This window comes from Garra rufa, unplaced genomic scaffold (genome assembly GCF_049309525.1).
Source record: "Garra rufa unplaced genomic scaffold, GarRuf1.0 hap1_unplaced_044, whole genome shotgun sequence".
Lineage (NCBI taxonomy): Eukaryota > Metazoa > Chordata > Actinopteri > Cypriniformes > Cyprinidae > Garra > Garra rufa.
The window spans coordinates 3371-26816 of NW_027394319.1; the positions used below are offsets into that span (position 1 = coordinate 3371).

Here is a 23446-nt window from a genome sequence, read left to right on the forward strand (position 1 = left end):
AGAGTTCAACCATCATTAATCTTCATAAAAACCCTAAAGCCATCATTAGCCGGGTCACGGGATCATCTCCGGAATTTTAATTATGGCTATTCATACATTAGCCGGGGTCACGGGTCATCTCCGGAATTTTAATTATGGCTATTTATACACAACCGGTCGAGGGGGGGGGGGGGTGTCGAGGTCAAATGTCATATTTTGACAGGTCAAAGGTCAAAGTCATTAATCATTTTTGACATATGCCCCCTGCTAACACTACTTAGAGGTCCATCGGTGGGTTCAGATCTAGGGTCGATTTAAAAAAATCCTCCAAGAAAGAAATCATGTTCGAAGAGTTTTCCTCATCTTTTTCCGGAACGCCATAAATCCTGATGTTTGATCGTCTGGCTCGACCCTCATGGTCATTTAGCCTGGCTTCAAATTGTTCCGTTAGCCATAGCATCTCTTCTAGGACTTCTTCCGTGTTTTGAATTCGGGTCTCTGCTTGTCAATTCTGTTTTCAGGTTGTTCGATTCTTTCATTCAACTTGTTAAGCTCTTCTTTTATGTCCTGAAGTTGTTTGTGGCTGTTTGGTCGAAAGTCCTTAATCTCGTTAAGAATCCTTGCCAGGCTAATTTGCTCTCCCTCATGTGCTCCCTCAACGCTCGCACAAATTTTTTTAAGCATATTTTGGTTGTTTTCATCGTCTTTTGAAGTGTTTTTTCTTGGTCTTCCCTTCCTGTATATATTCATCTTTTAAATTATAGTGTTTATCTTGAATTTTCTACATTTTAGCTTGTTAAAAACTTAGGTTTAATGCTACTGATAAGAGCAGTTTCCTAATTTTGAAATTTATGGATCAAAAAGCAGCTAATGCGCGTGGTGGCAAAACATTAATCTGGATAAATATTATCTGTACATAATGTGATGTTACACACGACAGCAAACCTATTTACATAATTACCCAATTACTCTGGGGCTGGGTAAGCTCTGACAAGTTTTGGGTCTATTTTCTCACAAACATGCTGGATGACTGGCAGAATTATAATATATAAAGTGAGATTACTGCTTTCAGTCAGATGTGTTGTTGCTCTTTTCAATCTGGCACACAGACATTGAGGATTTCAAATAATAAAACATAAATCCAACATAGAGAGAGTCAGTGAATGTGGTGTTGAATGTGTGTAAGTGTGCGAGTGTGTGTGTGTCAGAGACGCTGTAGAAGGACAAAGTACCAGCCAGCACATCCACATATACTCCTACTCTTTTAGAGGAGCAGAAGGGGACATGGGTGTCAGTTTCCCTGTTATTATAACAGACAATGAATGTGTCATCAGAGCAGATCAGACTCCAGGATTTTTCATTGTGTCCAAAAACGCAGTCTTCACTGACTCCTTTCCTGTTTATTCCTTTATATGTCACTGATATAACAGCCTTATGTCCACCCCATTCAACCTCCAAGTAACAGCGTCCAGACAGACTGTTTTTAGACAAAACCTGAGACCACGTATCAAATCTTTCTGGATGATAAGGATATGACTGATAATCTCTCACATGCGTAATCTTTCTGTTATTCTCAGACAGAATAAGACGAGTGTGTGCTGTATTTGGATCCAGTGTGAGATCACAGGAATCTGAACACAAGAGCACAAAAACATTTATTTATAGCACAACAATTATCACTAAAGGGGTGTGTGTGTGTGTGTGTGTGTGTGTGTGTGTGTGTGTGTGTGTGTGTGTGTGTGTAGACTTACATTTGCGTAGCCCTGCTGTAATCCTGAAGTCTCCTCCATGGTCCACACTATAAAACACACAGTGTTACATTGTAAACATTTGATACAAACATAAAACAAACACACACACACACACACACACACACACACACACACACACACACACACACACATGTTGGGTTTACATGTTTCATGGGGACATTCCATAGGCGTAATGGTTTTTATACTGTACAAACCGTACTTTCTATCGCCCTACACCTACCCTACACCTAAACCTAGCCCTCACAGGAGATTGTGCACACTTTTACTTCATCAAAAAAACTCACTGTGCATGATTTATAAGCCTGTTTCCTCATGGGGACCTGAGAAATGTCCCCACAAGGTCAAAATCTACTGGTATTCCTATCCTTGTGGGGACATTTGGTCCCCACAACGTGATGAATACCAGGTACACACACACACACACACACACACACACACACACACACACACACACACACACACACACACACACACACACACACACACACACACACTTGAGTTTGTCCAGTGCACAGTTTTGAAGGTTGAGTTTATCAGACAGCAGCTTGACTCCTGATTCTCCTGGGTGGTTGTAGCTCAGATCCAGCTCTTTCAGATGTGAGGGGTTTGAACTCAGAGCTGAAGACACATAACGACAACCTTCTTCTGTCACCATACAGCCAGATAATCTAGAAACATACACAGAAACAGTCCACATTCACTTGACAATTACACTTCTATCAGTATTGTTAACAACTATAGAAGTAGTAGATCTCTTTCACAAATCATTAAAAAGTCCAAACAATTTTTTTTTGTGAATGGTGCAAATACAGCAACTTGGTTTTGCTGATACATCACAAGAACCAAAGCAGGAGCAGGTTTAAACTAATTTGGGTAAATATGTCTTTGTGTTCAGAAATACCTCAGTATGTTCAGGTGACAGTTTGAACTCTTCAGTCCAGCAGAAAGCAGCTTCAATCCTGTGTCCTGCATGTCATTGTTACTCAGGTCTAGTTCTCTCAGACAGGAATTGGATTGTAGAGCTGAAGACAAACTTTCACAGCACTGGCCAGTGAGATTACAAGTGACCAATCTGAACAGAAAAACAGTTTGGAAGAAGTTAACTCCTGACACAATACCCATTAAATGACTCATTCTGACTAACATTTACAATAATCACATTAAGGTCACTATAATATAATACAGGATAAAAATATGTATTTATCGTAGGAATGTAATGGTCCATGTGTTTACACTACACTAGACTTTTTTTTTTGCTTGGGTCTTTCTGAATGTGCACCCAACAAATATAGCTTTGTTTTAACCCCACTGCACATGTGAAATTTATTTTCATATTTAGTTTTTTTTTTGATAAACATTTTACAAATTCTTTTAACAAATAGATTTTTATCCTTAAATCCTAAAATTAATTTTTTAGTCCAGGGTCATGATCACTGGCACACAGGCAATATAGGGAAAACTGCATAATGACATACATTTTGGGGTAATCTTTCCTCATAGTTACAGCCTGTTGGGAGCTATAAATACTATTAAAATGCGAGAAGTCTACAGATGTATAACCTGTGTTAGTGTATCGATGCAATAGCTTTGTGCAAATGCACTTCAGATCAGTGGTCTAACAGCGCATGTCAATGTCAAAATAATTAATATGGCCAATCAAATCAAAGTAGGCGAGTTTATCCTCACAGAAACAAAGCATGCGTTCCCTTCCGGGAACTCGAGCCGTGTCATGGAACGCTATGGGGAACACCATTGGCGGGCAGCACTCTGAATCATGTCTTTAACCAATGAATGACGGGGGTGACGTCACAGGCGCGGTGACGTCATCGACCAGGAAGTATAAAGCACGTGCGTTTGACGCCCGCGGCAGCTTTTGTCATTCAGCGAGAGCGCTCTGTGTCTGTCTGTCCCGAAGTCATTGCTGTTTTTCGTGCCCAGTTTGGTACACTTTTATTTGAGCAATGGCTTCATCACAACCACATAAAAAAGAGAGTTTGGTGGCGGTTAAGCACCCGCATAGGCAGTGTGTCCCTCCCTGCCAACGCTTCATTGTTGGTAGGGATACACACAGCCTATGTGTGGTCTGCTTGGGAGCGGAGCACGCACAGTCAGCCCTCAAAAAGGCTGGCTGTCCGCACTGTGAACGCCTTCCGGTGCGGGTGCTTCGCTCCCGGAAAGCCCTCTTTGCGGAGGGGGCTTTCACCAGCGTTCCCCGCGGGTCTGGCCCCGCTTCCGTCGAGGCGGAGCGGCGGCTGCACTCGTGGGGCTCGCAGCTCGATCTGCTGGAGGGACTGGAGACGGGTAACCCCCTATCTCCGCCCTCACTCAGTGAATCGAGCGACCTCCTCCTGAATGCGGAAGCCCGCACTGCGGTTTCTTCCCCCCGGGAGGAGGCTCCAGAGTTTTTCCTCTCTTCCTCCGAGGAGGTTGAGATGGAAAGCCTGGATGAGCCACAACCACCACCACGGTTGCCTCACTATGAGGAGCTCGTTGAGGTGCTGACAAACGCGGTAGCCAAACTAAACATCTCCTGGCCCGCGGAAGAATACCATGAGCCGCAGAGAAGCCGATTAGACGATCGCTTCCTGCGGACCAAGTCAGCACCTCAGAGACGGAGCCTTCCATTCTTCCCCGATCTCCATAAAGAGCTAGCGAGATCGTGGGAGAAGCCGTACTCCTTTTGCCTTTTCTCCCCCGCTGAAAATTATGGTAATGTGGGGGGGGGGGGGCAGAGGAGTGCGGCTACAGGACGATGCCACGGGTTGAGCAGACGCTTGCGGGCTATCTCTCACCCGGTTCGGCGTCGTCCTTGAAGGCTCCGTCCTTGCCCACCAAGCCCCTTAAAGTTACATCTGGCTTGATGGGCAAGGCTTACACGGCAGCAGGTCAAGCCGGTACGTGCCTTCACACCATGGCAATTCTCCAAGCGTACCAGGCTGACCTGCTGAAGGAGTTCAGCAACGGCGAGGAAGTTAACATCACAGAGATGCAAAAAACTGCAGATCTCCTGCCAGCTCGCTGTTACAGGTCTCCGAGTTAGTTCCTCGAATAAATCCAGACACCAGTCTCGAGAGGCTGGTTCCCTTAGTAAACTTTCTGGCAGCGTGGAAACTACTGCCAAATGTTTCTATGTGGGTCCTGCGTACTGTAGAGTAGAGTTTAGATTCTCTGCCCGAGCCCGAGCCCGGGTTGGGCCGGGTCGGGCCGATATTTCCTGCCACTATCTTCGGGCCGGGCCGGGCCGGGTTGGGCGGGGCCATGATCAAGCATTTGTGTGTGTTTTATTTTTTATTTTTTTTATTTTTTAAATCATTACTTAATTAGGATAATTGGGTGGAGAGCTATGCCATAATTATAAATATTATACGAATATTTTAGCAAAGTCGGCCTGAGCAACACGTGACATGTAGGTCTACAAAGTTGCGCAAGTTGCAACGCGTGTCATGCGCAGCAACGCTCTAGCTCCCGCGACTCCTCCACTGGCACACATAACACCGGGCCAGCTGTGCTGAATTGTGTATGTGTATAGCTTAAGTGCAACATGGAGCTTGAAGACGTACAGACAAAAATTAAAACGGGGGAATTAACTTTGAGCAAGTTTGGAGGAAAGTCGGAGATATGGAAACATTTTCAACAAGTCGTGGGCAATGACAACATATGTGTCGGTTTTGTGAAGTGCATTAAGTGCTACGTTTTATAATAGGCTTTAAAATATTTATTTTGTTTAAAAATATTCTAAAACTTATCATATTTATTAAATATGCCATCCAAAGTTAATTACTTCTTCATTCTCTGTGTTTATCATTGTTCACGTTTTTTTAGGCTATTTTTTTTTCATTCGGATCTATTTGCGATCCATTCTGAATAAACAAACAACGCAGTTTACATGCTTCGTCCCTGTTGCATTTTTCAATAAGATATATCTAAACTAATTTCTGTAGTTCAAACAACTTAGAATTGTAGTTGAGAACGTCTGTTATAACGGCTCACGTATTAAAAAATAGTCAGGTTTAAATCGGGCTCGGGCTCATAATTACAGTTAATGTGTCGGACCGGGTCGGGCTCGGACACAAGGTGCACGGGCTCGGGTAGGATCGGGTTTCATTTTTTGGGCCCGATCTAAGCTCTACTGTAGAGAAAGGTTACGCTATTCAGTTCGGCACCAAGCCGCCACCTTTCAGCGGGGTATTTCCAACTTTAGTAAGCCCCGAGCAGGGTCTGGTAATGGAACAGGCCAGACCGAGTGTATTTCGGTCCCTCTGGTTTCTGGCCTTTCCCAGACCAAGGACTAAGACTCCTCGTCTGCCTGAGGGCCGAGGAGTGCCTCATGCGATGGCTGGCTACCAGGCAGAGGCCCCTATTGCCTTCCCCGTGTGCCCGAGGGCCGGGGATTGCAGTGCCCTCTTGTCCGCGTAATGCTAGACAATGGCTTATTCCCTCGCGTCCTGGCGTAGCTCCAGGCCGAGCCTTGGATCCCTCTTGTTCTGGCTGAACCCCCAGACAAAGGACCACCCTCTCCTCGTGTGCCTGCGGGCCGAGGAGCACTCTTGAGGTCGAGTTCACTGTCCTCGTGGGTCTACGGACCGAGGACTACCTACACCATCTGTCCGCGGAATGCTAGACAGTGGTCATTCGGCCCCTCTTGTTCTGGCTAACTCCCAGACAAAGGACTAAGACTCCTCGTGTGCCTGAGGGCCGAGGAGTACCTCTCGTTCTGGCTGGCGACCAGACAGAGGAAGACTACCATTCCTCGTGTGCCTGAGCAGTGTTGTGGCCACGCTTACATTTGAAAAAGGTGAGCTTGTTTTTTGTGTATAAAAAAATTGTATGCTGTAGAATTAGTTTAATTTTGATGGCTAGTTTGGAGGAATTTTTTTAGCTCCATCTGTGGAGGTTCTGAATAATTTGACAAAGGATCAATTGCGTCAAGTTTGTGAACATTATAACTTTGACCTGGGTTTACCCAGAACAGCGAAATTAGCCCAGATCAGAGTGTCAGTTCAGGCGGAATTGGTCGTTAGGAATATTCTTTCATCACCTGCATCTCTAATTATGCAGGAGTTAGAGTTCGGAGAAGCAAAGTCGACACCTCTTTCGACAGAGTTTTCTAAAATTACACTTTCGTTTGAGCAACAAAAGGCGTTGATAGAAATGCAACATAAAGAGAACGAAGCTGAACGTCGAGAGAGAGAAGCTCAATGTGAGGCAGAGCAGAGAGAGAGAGAGAGAATACCTAGAGCTACCGTGGTTACAATGGCAGTTGACAGCAAAAATATCAGCTCCTGATATTACCACTGTTTTTGCCAGATAACGTATTTTTTTATGATCCAAATCATAATTAGATGATCGGACATATATTTGTGAACAACAGAGGAAGAAGATTACTAAGGTAAGACCTCTAAAAAGATCATCAAAAAAGATTCATCAACTAAAAACCACATAGGCCTACAAATTTGTGACAACAAGCTTACTGCTAACCAAGCTAACATTCCGTGGCAGTTATGTCAGTTAAGAGCAACATGGGCCTATCTAAAGTAGAAGCATTTTTCAAAAATGAAGAGGAGCTAGATATAATATATCCAGCAGAAGTTAAATCTACAAAAGACAAGAAAAAGATGAAAGAGATTATCCTGAGAGAGAACCCAGAGATACTGTTATCTGACTACAGTGGACCAGAAAACAACAGAGTCCATTGTAACCTGCTCTTCTTTACTGAACACCCATCAACCTGGCACACCACCCTCTGCTCGACCATGACATGTAAGAGAAAAGGAGGAATCAGCAAAGGTAGACAACTCACTCTAGAAGGAGAGAATGACACAAAGTTGATTGTGAATCTTTATCACAATGGCACTGTTATGGTCCAGGGACCAGAAACCAGCCTTAATGAATTTCAGAAGAACTTTAGTAACATTAAACAGGATGTTCAGAAGATTACGAAAGATCCTGAAATTAAGAGTCAAACAGCTAAAGTGCCCTGCACCCCATCAATTACCATCTCTGACACCAGCTCAAGAACGCCTCAAACACACAGACACACCAGCACTCCTGTGTCTCCTAAGATAAAGGCTTTAAGAGACAACATCGCTGAACTGGAGCATGACTTCTTCCTGTTTAAAGAGGAAACTAGCAACAACCTTCATCAGCTCCTGAACCAGACCAGCCACCACAGTATGCAACAACTTCAACAGCTCTGGTCTGCAGTCAGACATCTGGAGGAGGACAATCAGGAGCTGAAACAGGAGCTGAGGAGGGTGAAAGAGGAACTGGCCAGAAGAGAACAACACAGCCACACACTCGAGAGACTGCTGGAAGAGACCAGAAACCAGCTACACACGATTCAACAGCAGCAGTGTATCAGCACACAAACCTACACCAACCCCACAACCACAACTCAACATCAGAGATGTGTCAGTTCACAAACACACAACATCTCCACTACTAAATCATCCTCAAACTCGACTCAACAGCAGTGTGTCAACAAACAATCTCAGAGCCCTTTCGTCCCTGCAATCCGTCAGTCTCCTCAAGCCCACCAGAACTTTAAGAGGAAGGACAGCAGCATCAGCACTCAGATTCATCCCCCAGCTACAACATCATCCTTGAGCAACGGAAGAGAACAGAAGAGAAAAGACAACATCGTCATCCTCTGCGACTCTAACGGCCATCACCTTGACCCCAGACAACTGTTTCCGGGGAGATCAGTGAAGAAGTTCTGGTGTCCCACCTCACACTCTGCTTTAAGACTGCTTCAAGATGGTGCATTGAGTGCCCCGTCACACATCAATAGCCGCTTTTCCACTGTCGGGCCAGTGCGAGCCAGTGCTAAGAGCGTTCCGGGCGGGGCTAATGGCCTCGAGTCGCAAGCACCAAGGCCAAAAGTAAGCTGCGTTTCCACTATCGAGCCAGTAGCCTCGCTGCGCAAACCTAAAGTCCGCCCGTTACACACGTCTTTGGATCAAACGTCACGAAAGCCCTCCCCTTTCAGCGGGAAGATTGAAAATATGTCAGGTAGGCCACCGTAGTGTGATCATCGAACGAATAAAACGGAGAGAACCGAAGCGGCTGTTTTGTGTTCTTGGTGAAAGATGAGGCAGCGAAACCAAGATGCGTAGACGGAGGCTCGGCGGCGTTTACGCCGAAGGCTTTGTTAGCTGCAAGGCGAAAATGAAAAATACAGCGACGTGGAAGCCGGATACAGCGAATGCAGAAACGCCAATGATGAAGATGCTGAACGCTCACCTTGTAATATTGGTGACATCTGTTCTGATGCGAGAAGTGCTCTACAACAGTTGTTTATACAGCAGCAATATTTGTAATACATTACATTAATAAATCACTTGAAAAGAAGCTTTGTTTTTTATGACCTACACACAAATCTTTCGTCTAACTTGGTATTACATCAAACAAAATGTTGCATAGGCTACTATCTGCAAAAAATAACTACACAGTCGTATTTCTAGTATAATCTTTTATGCCTTTATTTAGGTACAGGTACAGTAAATGTTAACATGTTATCAAGGTGTGTTGGTCAGTTTTTTTTGTTTTTTTTTTGGACGATGTAAATCAACTTATATATCAGATCTCATTTTTATAGGATCTTATTTGCATTTGTCCAAGTTTAAATAAGAATAGATACTCATATCAGACATGCATTTAAATAATGTTTTCACTTGTCTCGAACTTGCAATGTGGTGCGCTGGATATTTAGCTTTGCGAGTTCAGCAACGATGTATTTTATCACGTCTTCGTTTCTGCAGACGCCGTCAAACTGGCGTTGTACATTGTCCTCGGCCCAAATGCTTAGAAGAGCCCTGGTATCTTCCACAGACCAGTACTGACTATATTTCATTTAAAGTTTTTGAGTTCTTTGCACGATGTATGCGAAATGCGCATCTTACCGCAGACACACTTTTACCTGACTGCACGCTTATCTGAACCTTGCATAAACTCCACCTTTCACTTTGACCACGCCTCAAGCCCCAGCTGGCCCGCTTTGGCCCGAGGTTTTCGTCGGGCCGAAAAACCCGGGCCATTGGCCCTGAGGAAGCACCGACGAGGCACGATCAGGCCCCGGAAGTGACAGTGGAAACGTGACTGGCCCTGGCACGCACTAGCACGCCTGCTTTTGGCCCGACAGTGGAAACGCGGCTATTCTTCACACTGGGACAAACGACCTTAGTACCAGAAAGGTGGATGTTACTAAAGCCCTGTCCAACGTGGTGAAAACAGCTAGCAGAATCTACCCCACAGCCAAAGTCATCATCTCTACCCTTCTACCTCGCAGAGACGTACCACAAAAGATCATAAACACAATCAACGCGGAGATAGCTGGAATCTGTGCTTCAATGATGAATGTCCACATAGCCGACCATCAGCGCATCACCCATGAGCATCTGTATGACCACATCCACATTCATCGAGAGGGCATGAGACTGTTTGCAAAAACCATCAAGGAAACAGCCCTGAAACCCCCCTCAGAAGACACTTTCTGATCAGGAGGAGAGGGTAAGACAGTTTCCCGGCAGACAGTCAGACAGCTACGCCGCTGTAGTAGCAGGTAGAGGTAGAACAGACACCAGCGACCTTAGCCAGATTAAAAACATGCTGAAAATGATATGTGACAACCTGTTAGCTTAACTACTTACAGTTTGTCTGTAGTTAAATATTATTATTTCTCAATGACTCTAGTTGATGCATTTCTATTTCTATTTTATTATTTCATATTTGACAGTTATAACACTGATTCACCCATGATATTTATTTATTTTATGTATATCCTCTATACTTAATTTTGAACTGATTAATTTATATTTTAAAACACGATTTGGTCAAGAATTTATACATTATTCTGGTAAATACAATACTCACCAATGACATCATTTAAAATAACATGTTATAATATTCAAGGGATGTTCTCTTCAGCTTTTGGAGAGAAAAGTACTAATCCTGTTTTTGTTAATGCTGTACATAGTTCAGATATAATTATTTTACTTGAGACATGGAGTCGTTTAGACTCCAAAACTTACACCCCTTCAAACTACAGAGAGCTACGTATTCCCTCAATTAAACAGCCTAATGTGAAAAACGGAAGAGATTCAGGAGGAATTATAGTTTGGTTCAAAGAACATCTGTGGCATTATATTCAGCCTATGAAAAAGGGAAAAACACATATTTGGATAAAACTTAAAAAATAGATTTTGTGTTTAGATGAGGACCTGTACCTGTGTGCCACATATATCCCCCCATATGAGTCACCTTATTATAACAAAGACATCTTCTCAACCCTTCAATCAGAGATAAATTACTTTCAATCGGTTCAGTTCTATTAATGGGAGATCTGAATGCCAGAACAGGGAAGGAAGTGGACTACATCAGCTCAGATGGAGACAAATATATAAATGGTTCATTTAATCATCAACACAAACTCTTTACTAAAACACGCCAGAATTATGATAACATAATTAACAGACATGGAAAACAAGTCCTGCAGCTCTGCAAAAGCCTGGGCCTATATATAGTTAATGGCAGAATAAAAGGTGACTCCCTGGGTCGATTTACATACTGCTCATATTTAGGCAGCAGCACAGTAGACTACGCCATCACAGATATAGACCAAAGTAAAATCAATTATTTCACTGTGATGCCACAGCTGCCATTTTCAGACCACAGCCACATAGTCCTCAGTCTCAACAGATCAGTGAATCATCTGCCCTCTTTAAAACAAAAAGTTAAACTATATCCACTCCCCCCCAAATTTAAATGGAGCAATGACAGTCCTGCCCAGTATGAAGCTGCACTCCACAGCACCCAAGTTGACAACATGATAAACTTATTTCTCCTGACTACATTTAGTGAAGAGAAGAGAAATATCAGTTTAGCAACTGAACAGTTAACTAAAATCTTTTCTACAGTGGTCAGAAAAGCCCTCAGAAAAAGAAAAAAATTCATATGCAAAAAAGAATTGGCTAAAGATGTTTGGTTCGATAAAGAATGCCAAAAACTAAGAAAAGAATTACGATCATTATCAAATAAAAAACAAAGACCCAGCAAACCAACAAATACGAGCCACATATCAACAAACCCTCAAAATATACAAGTCACTGCTAATACAGAAGAAAACTGATCACATAAAAATAAAAATAAACAAAATTGAGGAGGCAATCGGTCAAAATTCTTTTTGGGACCTATGGAAAAATTTAGAAAAATCCAAAGAGACCAAACACCTTCCCATCTATGACCCAAAAATCTGGACTCAACATTTTGGAAAACTCTATTCACTAAACGAACCAACCCCCACCCAAAAACATCTGACTTCCCAACTAAATAACCTGGAATACACTATTAAAGACAGGCTAAATCATTTAGACAAGCCCATAGAAGTAACTGAGCTGACAGAGAAGATGAAATCCCTAAAAATGAAGAAATCAAGTGGCTTGGATGGAATATCTAATGAGATGCTGAAACACAGCAGCCCCAAACTGACAGTTGCGGTCCTAAAATTATTTAACCTTTTATTAAAATCTGGACACTTTCCTGAGATCTAGAAAGAGAACCTGATTACCCCAATTTTTAAACAAGGAGATAAGTATGACCCAAATAATTATAGAGGCATCACAGTGAGCAGTAACCTCGGAAAACTATTCTGTTCGATCATTAATGACAGATTAATTCAGTTCATCAAAGAACACAAAATTTTAAACAATTGTCAAATTGGATTTATGCCTAAACAGAGAACTTTAAAACACATTTACACACTCCACACACTTATACAAAAATATGTTCACCAAACAAAACAAGGGAAAATATTTGGCTGCTTCATTGATTTTAAAAAAGCCTTCGATTCGGTATGGCATAATGGACTTTTTCTAAAACTAATTCAAAGCGGAATAGGAGGAAAGACATATGACATCATAAAAGACATATATAACGGAAACAAATGCTGTGTCAAAATCAGTGACAAACGGACTGATTATTTCAGTCAGACCAAAGGAGTCCGTCAAGGCTGCAACCTGAGCCCGACTCTATTTAATATCTATATAAATTAATTGGCATCAAAACTTGAAAAGTCCTCTAATCCTGGCCTGACCCTAGAGGGCAAAGAAATCAAATGCCTCCTGTATGCCGATGATCTTCTGCTCTTGTCACCTCATGAAGAGGGGCTACACGAAAGCCTCTCAATTTTAGAAAATTATAGTAGAGACTGGGCCTTACCAATAAACATGGAGAAATCCAAAATAATGATCTTTCAGAAAAAGCCTCGCCTTACTGACAAAAAGTATAGTTTTACAATCGGGGGAACACTTATTAATCATGTCACATGTTATAATTATTTGGGTCTCACAATCTCAGCTTCGGGTAAATTGGATCTGGCAATAAAACATCTGACCGATAAGGCACGTAGGGCTTATTACACAATTAGAAAATCACTATTCAAATTCAACCCATCCATTAAATTGTGGCTGAAAATCTTTGACAGCATCATCAAACCCATTCTTCTATATGGCTGTGAAATCTGGGCCCCCAAATTTAAACTAAACTATGATTCTTGGGATAAAAACCCCACTGAAATTTTCCACCTCGAGTTCTGCAAGAACATCCTGGGACTCCACAGAAATGCCCCTAATCTCGGCTGCAGGGCAGAATTGGGCAGATTCCCCCTTCTAGCAGAAATCCAGAAGAGAACAGCGAAGTTCTGGTTCCATCTGTCTGACACACTGACAGATGGCTACCATCACTGTGCTCTTACTTACAGGGCAGGACACCCAGAGAGTGACCCCATGCAATATTTAGTGGAAAAACACCAACTAAATTCAACAATTCAGTTTAGACACGCAAAAGTTAAAGAAATTGGAAGATTAACCCAGGAAGAATACATCCATGATTGGCAAATCAAAGTAGCACAAATTAACAAATTAAAGTACTTCTCCAGATTAAAGACTGGTTATTAATTGGCACCTTACTTGACCAAAATTAAAGATTATCATCAGAGAACGCTCCTGACAAAGTATCGTCTAAGTGAGCATAGTCTATATGTAGAGACGGGCCGACACAAGCAGAGCTGGAGAGCCAGAGAGCTAAGACTGTGTTCTCACTGTACAGATGGACTCATAGAGGATGAACTGCATTTCCTTATGGAGTGCAGCAAATATAAAAACATCAGAGACGCCTATTTTACCAAAATAGCTCAAATTGTGCCTGATTTCCAACAAGTAAGCCACATAGACAAACTCGTTTATATCTTGGGAGAGAAAGAAAAGTGTATCCATTTAGCAGCGCAGTATGTTTCCTCCTGCCATATTATGAGGGACAAAGGCTGAACTCCCCTTTTCCTTATCACTGCTCTCTGTAGATATTTACATTATATTTGCTATTGTTTTTGTTTTCTTTTTTAATGCATTTATTTATTTATTTATTTATTTATTTATTTATGTATGTATTTATTGTGTACGTGTTATACTATATGCCTGTACAACTTGTTCACTGTTTATTGCTTTGGCAACATTGTACTATTATACAGTCATGCCAATAAAGCTCAATTGAATTGAATTGAATTGAATTGAATTGAGAGGCAGAACGTCGAGAGAGAAAAGCTCAGCGTGAGGCAGATCGGAATGAAAGAGAAGCTCAACGTGAGGCAGAGCGTCAATTAGAGATGGAAAGAATAAAAAGTGAACGTGATGTGGCTTTAGAACGGCTGAGACTAAGTGCTGAAGGTAGGCTTCCAGTTGTTGGGGATGAGGGTACTCCTAGGGGGTCTGTACATTCCCCTGATATATCTAACATGGTTAGGTTGCTGCCGAAATTCAATGAGAGAGATCCTGATATATTATTTTCTTTATTTGAGAGTGTGGCTGATGACCGTGGATGGTCTGACTCGGAGAGAACGTTGTTACTCCAAAGTGTTCTTGTAGGTAGAGCACAAGAAGCGTTTATTGCGTTGCCTGTGCCAGATAGAAAAAAATATGTCAGAGTAAAAGAGGCAGTGCTTAAAATGTATGAATTAGTTCCTGAAGCTTATCGTTTGCGGTTTCGCAGTTGGAGAAAAGGAGACAAACAGACATATACAGAAGTAGTGAGGGAGTTGAACAGTCACTTTAATCGTTGGTGCTCTGCAGGGAGTTACTACTTTTGAAGAATTATCTAATTTAATTGTTTTAGAACAGTTCAGAAATATCCTTCCTGAACGTGTCGTTACACATGTATTTGAGCATAAGATGAAAACTGCAGCGGAAGCCGCAGTTCTGGCTGATGATTTTGCTTTGACACATAAGTATAGTTTTAAAGAAAACAATACAGGTAAGGTTTATCAGGAACAACGTTTTGGACGTTTCAATAGAGTTTTGGGGTCTTCATTGGGTTCATTTGAGTCACCTACTCAGAGTAGAATAGATTCACACTCTAATCAGTCACACAGAGGTGCTGTGAGTTTTCGCAGAGATTCTAGGTTTTCTGCGTTTACACCTGCTAGTCAGGCTAAGAATGATGCTGATGTGTGTCGATAATGCTTGGAAAAGGGGCATTGGAAGAAAGACTGTCCTGTTTTAAAGGGGAAAAGTCAGAGAAAGGGTACTGAGGTTGTTAGGGGGGTCACACTTGTGGTATCTGAGTCAGTGATACCTGCTAAAGTTTTGGTGGGTGAGACTGAGGTTAAAACTGAAGGCGTTGTGATTTCACCTCAGCCTGAGTTCTGCTGAAGTTAGTGAGAGAAACGGTAGGGCTGATTCAGTTATAACGGGTGGAAGTGGTTACTTTCCTTTCGTTACAGATGGTCTTGTTTCACTGGTGGGTAGTTCCATCCAGGTGCCAGTTAAAATACTTAAGGATACAGGGGCATCTGAGTCTTTTATCTTAGAGTCTGTTTTACCTTTTTCTGCTGACTCGAGTACTGGAAACAATGTTTTAGTCCGGGGGATTGGGTTGCAGGTTGTTTCTGTCCCTTTGCACAGAATTAATCTGCGGTCTGATTTAGTGCAGGGGGAAGTAAAGATAGCAGTCTGCCCTTCCTTGCCTATAGAGGGCGTCCATCTTCTCTTGGGTAACAATCTGGCTGGAGAGCGTGTCTGGCGTGATATATCGCCCCCTGTAATCGTTAAGAATGTTCCCTCTATTGCAGATGACAGTGACGTTTGTGGTCAGAATTTGTCTGTCTTTACCGCTTGTGCAGTGACACGGGCTATGAGTCGTGCCTTTAAGGATGATGTTTCCCAGACCAGAGAGTTTAAGTCTGTTATTGTGCCAAATTTACCTTCTTCTCTCTCTCATAGTGATTTTGTTGCAGCTCAAAAGGAGGATGTGACATTAAAAGATCTGTTTGTTGGGGTTTTATCACCTGAGGAGTTGCGCAATGCAGTGAGGGGTTATTTGGTTCAGGACGGGTTGTTGATCCGGAAGTGGTCTTCTCAAACTGACGAAGGGGTTGAGGATCCAGTGTTTAAGGTGATAGTACCATCTAAGTTCAGAGATTTGGTCCTACAGACAGCTCATGGGGAGGCAGCTGGGCACTTGGGGGTAAGGAAAACCTATGACCGTCTTATGAAGTACTTCTATTGGCCTCGCCTAAAGAAGGATGTGGCATCCTTCATTAAGACGTGTCATGTATGCCAGTTAACAGGGAAGCCTAATCAGATGTTAAAGCCAGCTCCACTCTACCCTATTCCAGCTGTAGGAAAACCATTTGAACATTTGTTAGTTGATTGTGTGGGACCATTGCCTCCATCTAAGTCTGGGTGTGTTTACCTGCTGACGATGATGTGTCAATCTACCCGATATCCTGCTGCGTATGCTTTGCGTACAATAACAACTAGATCTGTGGTGAAAGCCCTTTCACAGTTTATCTCTATTTTCGGTATCCCTCATACTATACAGAGTGACAGAGGCTCTAACTTTACATCACGCATGTTCAGAGAAGTGCTTGAGGAGTTGCGTGTGAAACATCAACGTAGTACTGCTTATCACGCCCAGAGCCAAGGGGTTCTGGATCGTTTTCATCAGACACTGAAATCGCTTCTCAGGGGTTATTGTGTTGAGCTTAACAGAGACTGGGAAGAAGGGCTCCCATGGCTAATGTTGGCAGCACGAGAGGTAACCCAGGAGAGTACGGGTTTCTCGCCTAATGATCTGGTATTTGGCCATAAAGTTCGTGGACCTTTGGCAGTCTTACAGGGGGAGCTGAAGTGTCCTGAGTCTTCTGTTAATCTGTTGGACTACGTTAACGGTTTTCGTCGTAGGTTGTTTTTAGCCTGTGAGATGGCGACGGACAACCTGACTAAAGCCCAACAGAAAATGAAGAGTTGGTATGACCGTCGAGCTGAGCCAAGGGACTTCAGTCCTGGTGATCAGGTTTTGGCCTTGTTGCCAATGGAAAACTCTCCTTTCCTTGCAAAATATACAGGTCCTTATAGGGTTGTTCGACAGGTGTCAGACCTGAATTATTTACTCTCCACACCAAATCGTAGGCGTTCCACTCAGCTCTGTCACATAAATCTGTTGAAGTCCTATTATAGCAGGTCTTTGGTCTCTGGGACAGCAGAGTCTAGTGACCTGGTTATGCCAGTTTCTTTAGCCACAGCTGTTGAGGCTCATAGGGCCTTTGAGGCTCCCTACATGGTGGCAGCACGTAGTGGTGAGGATATGGTTGATCCTGATGATGGTGTGCTTAAACCTCGCCTGAAGAAGTCTGAAAAACTGGCGGATTTGAATACACTGTTTGGACATTTGCCAGAGGAACGTGCATCAGAACTGTCATCTTTGTTGTCTGATTTTCCTTCTTTATTTTCAAATACGCCATCATGTACTCATTTAATTGAGCATGATATTGATGTTGGTGACACAGAACCAATAAGACAGCGGTTCTATCGGGTGTCACAAGACAAACAGCGACATCTAGAGGCAGAGGTGAAGTACCTGTTGGATAATGGGTTGGCTAAGCCTTCCTATTCGAGTTGGGCTTCACCCTGTTTATTGGTCAGTAAACCTGATGGGACACACAGATTCTGTACCGATTATCGTAAATTGAATAACATCACAAAATCTGATTCTTTTCCACTTCCAAGAGTTGAAGATTGTATTGATCATGTAGGATCTGCAAGGTTTGTGAGTAAGTTTGACTTGCTGAAAGGTTATTACCAAGTCCCTTTGTCCTCTCGAGCTCAGGAAGTTTCAGCTTTTATAACACCATCTGGACTATATTCTTACTCTGTTGTGAGTTTCGGTTTACGAAATGCTCCAGCCACATTTCAACGACTTATGAACTGTGTCGTTTCTGGTTTGCAGGGATGTGCTGTGTACCTTGATGATGTGGTTGTGTATAACGAGGAGTGGTCTGAACATCTGGACCGTATTCAGGCTCTCTTTACTAGGCTGGTTGATGCTCGTCTCACTGTAAATTTGGCCAAGTGCGAGTTTGCCCAGGCTACAGTTGCATATTTGGGGAAGATCGTAGGGCAGGGGCAAGTGAAGCCGGTCCATGCTAAAGTGGTGATGATTGATAAGTTTCCTGTTCCTACCACCAAAACAGAGTTGCGGCGCTTTTTGGGGATGGTAGGGTACTACCGTGGGTTTTGTTCCAACTTTTCCACGGTAGTAGCCCCCTTGACTAACTTATTAAAGGCTAAAGTGAAGTTTGAATGGACGGTGACCTCTCAGACTGCTTTTGATAATGTCAAGTTGTTGTTGACTTCTGCCCCAGTTTTGATGGCACCCCGTTTAGAACAGCCTTTCCAGATGCAGGTTGATGCAAGCCATGTGGGGGCTGGTGCGGTGCTCCTGCAGAGTGATGAGAAGGGGGTGGATAGACCAATATGTTACTTCTCCAGAAAGTTTAATTGTCATCAGTTGAATTATTCAACTATTGAGAAGGAAACATTGGCGTTAGTTTGGGGTCTACAGCAGTTTGATGTGTATTTAGCTGGGGGCGCTGTTCCTATCATTGTCTACTCGGATCACAATCCACTGACATTCCTCCACTCTTTAAAGAGTCCTAGTCAGCGCCTTATGTGCTGGGCTTTATTTTTGCAGTTATACAATTTGCAGATACGGCACATTCGGGGTGTGGACAATGTCATGGCCGACGCTTTGTCCCGTGCTCCGGGTGGGCTGTAGGGAATGTTTTGTCTTGCCCCATCTCTCTCTCTTTTCCTGTTTCTCCACTCTTCTTCTGCATAGTCTCATTAAATGTAGCTTTCCAGGTACCAGGATTTGCTGGAGTTCTTGGTATGGGGCAGAGTGATTAGAGCTGCTGGAGGGTAGAGGGGTTTGGGGCTTGGGAAAAAAAAAGTTCTGTCCAGTCCATGTATATGGCCAGTCAACATCCTTGAACTAAAGTTAAGTGCTCACTTTGGTTCTAGATTTTTTTTATTTTATTTAAGAATATTTTGTTATTTGTTGAGTGGGATTTCGAATGTTTTTTGCAGAGGCCTTTTAGGGGCCTCTGTCTTAAGGGAGGGGGTGTTACGGACCTGCCGGCTCCTCCTCCTTGTTTTGCCTGTTTATTGCGTCTCCCCTACAGGTGAGACGGAGCACAGGTGTGGTGTGTTGCCTATGATTGCTTCCAGGATCACGTGGGATTGCTTCTAGTATCCTGGGTGTTAAAAAGCTCTCCAGACCTGGTTGAAGGGGGCCGCCGCTTCTCCTTCTCTCCTGCACTGTTTTTTGTTGATTTTGTTTCCTTTTGCATGACACTTCATATACCCTGATTGCATACGTTTTCGTTTCTTAAGTTTAACACTTACACTGACTTTATTTACGTTGCTTATTCTTTATCTTTAATAAATATATAATTTTGAAATCAAATTATCCGCGTGGTCTCCCCTCTGTTGCTCGGCACCGGCTGTATGTAACACAACCAAAGGGAACATTAATCACTACAATGGTAGGTAAAAAACAAACAAACAACATTTTATGAAAATCAACATCAATTTATGAAGTCAGGTTATGTGATGTTCTTTCAAATATTTCAGTTGTATTGAAACAACATTCAAGATGACTTTGGGAAATTAGTGAATGTAACTTGTGAAAAATAACTGCAGATTAACTATTGACCCACCTCAAAAATTTTATTTTCCTCTTCTTTTTTTATTTTGCAAATTGGAAACATATTAGTGCACTGCTGCCTCTCACTGGTTTATTAATGTCATTGGTTCCTTTGTGGCTACTTGAATATTTTAATTAAGTGTCACTCAAAACAGTAAGTAAATTGTTTTACTTGCCTTGAAAGTAACTGTAACTTAATACAACCTAGTAAGTATAGCAACTAAGTAAAGATAACTAATTATATCTAAGTAAGGTAAACTATTGGACTTTACAGTGTGGAGTGCGGTGATATAGCTGGCTTGATGAGTGACTGCAGGTGTGGGTGAATAGATCTGGTGTGTGATTAGGTGACTTTCCCTGACAATGTCACTTCACTTAAACTTTTTAAAGTTTCATTTTGTGTATACTTTTATTTTTAGACTGATAGTCAAATAATTGTATGTGTGAGAGTCATTGGTAAGTAATATCATTGCATTCTTATTGGTTTTTGTTAGAGGAACTCAGCTTAGCCTGACAGCCTGCCCCTTCACAGGTCAGTTTCCCAGCATAAGTTGCTAGAGTGACCGAGCTTGAGCTAAGGTAAATTTGCTTTATAAAAACAAAACATGTGACAATAAGACTACATGAAATGAGCCTGGCTTATTTGGTAAATTTGAGCCCTATTCGGACAGTATTTTTTTTCTCACGGGGACGTAAGTTAATTTCACAATTCACAATTATTGCAGTCTGAATACAGAATGTCGGTGTTTATCTCTCACCACCCGCATACAAATCCCTGACCAAATTACCTACTGCTTTTTGACATTCTTGCCAAAATAGCCTGATACTACAAAGAATCCATGATGTCCCTCATAAAGTCATGATTTCCACTTCCTGCAACAGTAAAACACTTTTTAATGTCTTGGCAATCTGAATATAGCCTTAGACTTTCCAAAGTAATTTCTTCTCTATAGCTTCTTTACAGATTTTGTTAAGAGTCCTTTTGACTTTGCAATATTTGCTACTCAAACTGCAGCACATGCATGGGTTAACTGTATGTATGTGTAAAAGCATAAGCTAATCCTGGTTTAATTGTGTTTTAAGACAATTTTGTTTCCCTCCACACAGATAAGTGACTAAAAACAGCAATTTTGATTGCAATAAAGAAAACAGAATGTTTAAATCTGTCTTGAATTTATTGTTTTATTTACATAATAATTACAGTTTAAAAAAAAGTAATAATACTAGAATACAAAGGTTTTGTGGATAGAAAAGATTGGGGGGGCCTTGCAGTATTGACTTGGACAGGGCGGCTTGGGTTAAAAAAGGTTGAGAACCACTGTCCTAGTGCATTGTTATGCTCTGTTTGTGTTTACCCACTGTCTTTCAGTTTCTAGTATCATAGTTTATGGTTACCTTCATGTCCATAGCTCACATCTAGTCTTAAGTTTTAGTCAAGTGTTTGTGTGGTTCTATTTATTTTGTATCTGTCTCACTGTTTGTAAAAGATACTGAACTTGTGTTCAGTAAAAATTTTCCATAAATGGATTTCATGACAAGTTGTATATTTTAAAGTTCAATTCATGTCTTGCATTCTGAAATTCTTTTAAAACATTTTCTTAAAATATTTTTCTTGTTTTATGTTTAAAAGTATAAAGATCCAACAGAAATTAATTTATTTTTATTTTTTGTTAGTATTAGTTTTTTTTTAGTAACTACAGTAGAAAAACTAATAGGTCCCACTTTATATTAAGTGTCCCTAATACCTGTGAACTTACATGGTAACTAGATGTGTACTTAGCATGTAACTACAGTGTATGTACACATTGGTACATTGTATCTACAGCTCTAATATTGGTGTAATTACTCACATGTAACAACTCACTGAATAGCATTTGTAAGTACAAATGTGTAACAGGACATTGGTAACAACACTTCTTTCACTTCTGGAAGTACACATGTGTAACAAGAATTATGTAACTACTTTTTGTAACAACAATATGTACTCACAGAAGTTTTTACACTTCCACACAGTCTTCAATACTGCAGTTACCAGTTTGGAATGCCCTGAAACATTATTGAAATCGTGATGATTCCTATGTATTCATGTATTTGTGAACACTGAATTAGAATAAAGTATCGATTTGTGATACCAGTGTACTCACGTGGTAACTCCTCAGGAACTGTCTACTTAATATAAAGTGTAAAATGGTCACAACCTATTGAATAATATATCAAATGTAAACCTCTGTGCAACACTTTAATATTAGTGTACTTACATGGTAACTCCTCAGGAACTGTCTACTTAATATAAAGTGTAAAATGGTCACAACTTACTGAGTAATATATAAACTTTGTGTTTTCAACTGCATTATTAAATAGTTTATGAAATTATAACTTTTCATCCTGTTATGTGTGATTTCTGTTGCCAACTCGTTTCCAAGTATATGTAAACATAATGTTTAAGAAGACTACACTTTAAACCTTTATAATAAAAAACATTTCTACAATCGTTTACCCATTTATGTAATATTAACTTCGTTTGTTGCGGTGGGACACAACAGGCATTTTCTCAGACATGCTGCGACTAACAATAAAACCATAAAATACACCGAACACGCATCATAATTATAAAATGAAATTTTATTTGTGCGGTATAATCCAGATCTTCAGAATCCATACTATTGTGAGGAATGTGCCCAAATTCAAATCTTTATCTTTAAATTATCTTCTATCTATTTATCTTTATTTTACGAATTCAAATACAACCGCGTCAGGAAACGGCAGTTTTTACGGCAGGAAAATCGAGCTTTCATTGGCTCTCGCCAGAATTCGTCACAGATTACGACATGCCGTGTTTCTGGTGAGATGTATTTGAATGACTATGCGGGCGCATAGTCTTTGGGCGCATTTACGGAGAGGATAATCTGGATAATATTTTCAGCGATTAATAACTTTAATTCTGCTCTGCACCTCAAACAAACCTACTGTATTCTGCCAGAGAGGACTGCGGCTGCAAAAGCATCGCCATTTGGATTACTTTTTGGTATGGCTGTTGATATTTTTGCATTAAATAAATGATTGTGATTGCAATTTTCTGTCTGTCATGTTTTTTTTATTTTTTATTACTGTACTGAGAGAGATATGGTTAACGTTAGGTTTAGAGGTAGGAGTGTGATTAGTGACTATATATATATATTTTTTATTTATTTATTTATTTATTTTTTAATGCTAGTTTTTTTATATCAGTAAAATGGTAATTTCCCTGCATATATTTTTGTCATTTATGATTTATATCCTTTTATATTTGCTATAAAATGGGTAGCTTTAGGTTTGGGGGTAGGTTAAGGGGGCTAAAAATGTAAATCGCTTATTAATAAAATGATAAAAAGGCATTGATACGAATATTTAATGAAATGAAGGATACGTAAATATTTTACGTTTTTTAGCAAAAAATACGTAGTCATTTGTACGTTTTAAACGTTGAAATATGTCTAAATTGTACGTTTTCGCATCAATAAAAACTTACAAAAATGTACGTTTTTTGTATCTAAAAATTACGTATAAATACCAACGTATACACAATGAGACCAGGCTGGACCATTTTACACTTTATATTAAGTAGACAGTTCCTGAGGATTTATTATGTAAGTACACTGATATTAAAGTGTTGCACAGAGGTT

General features: G+C 41.2%; 1 protein-coding gene across 1 annotated transcript in view; it reads right to left on the minus strand.

The window, feature by feature from the left end:
• Positions 1-1047: 1047 nt before the first annotated feature.
• The window catches only part of LOC141315888 (uncharacterized), a 35839-nt gene continuing 13440 nt past the window's right edge, over positions 1048-23446 (minus strand). Inside the window, exons 7-10 of the mRNA XM_073832730.1 lie at positions 2653-2823; positions 2246-2419; positions 1731-1777; positions 1048-1610 (exon numbers count right to left, since the gene is read on the minus strand). Coding sequence (XP_073688831.1) covers positions 1048-1610; positions 1731-1777; positions 2246-2419; positions 2653-2823 — 955 coding nt within the window. The remainder of the gene's footprint in view (positions 1611-1730; positions 1778-2245; positions 2420-2652; positions 2824-23446) is intronic.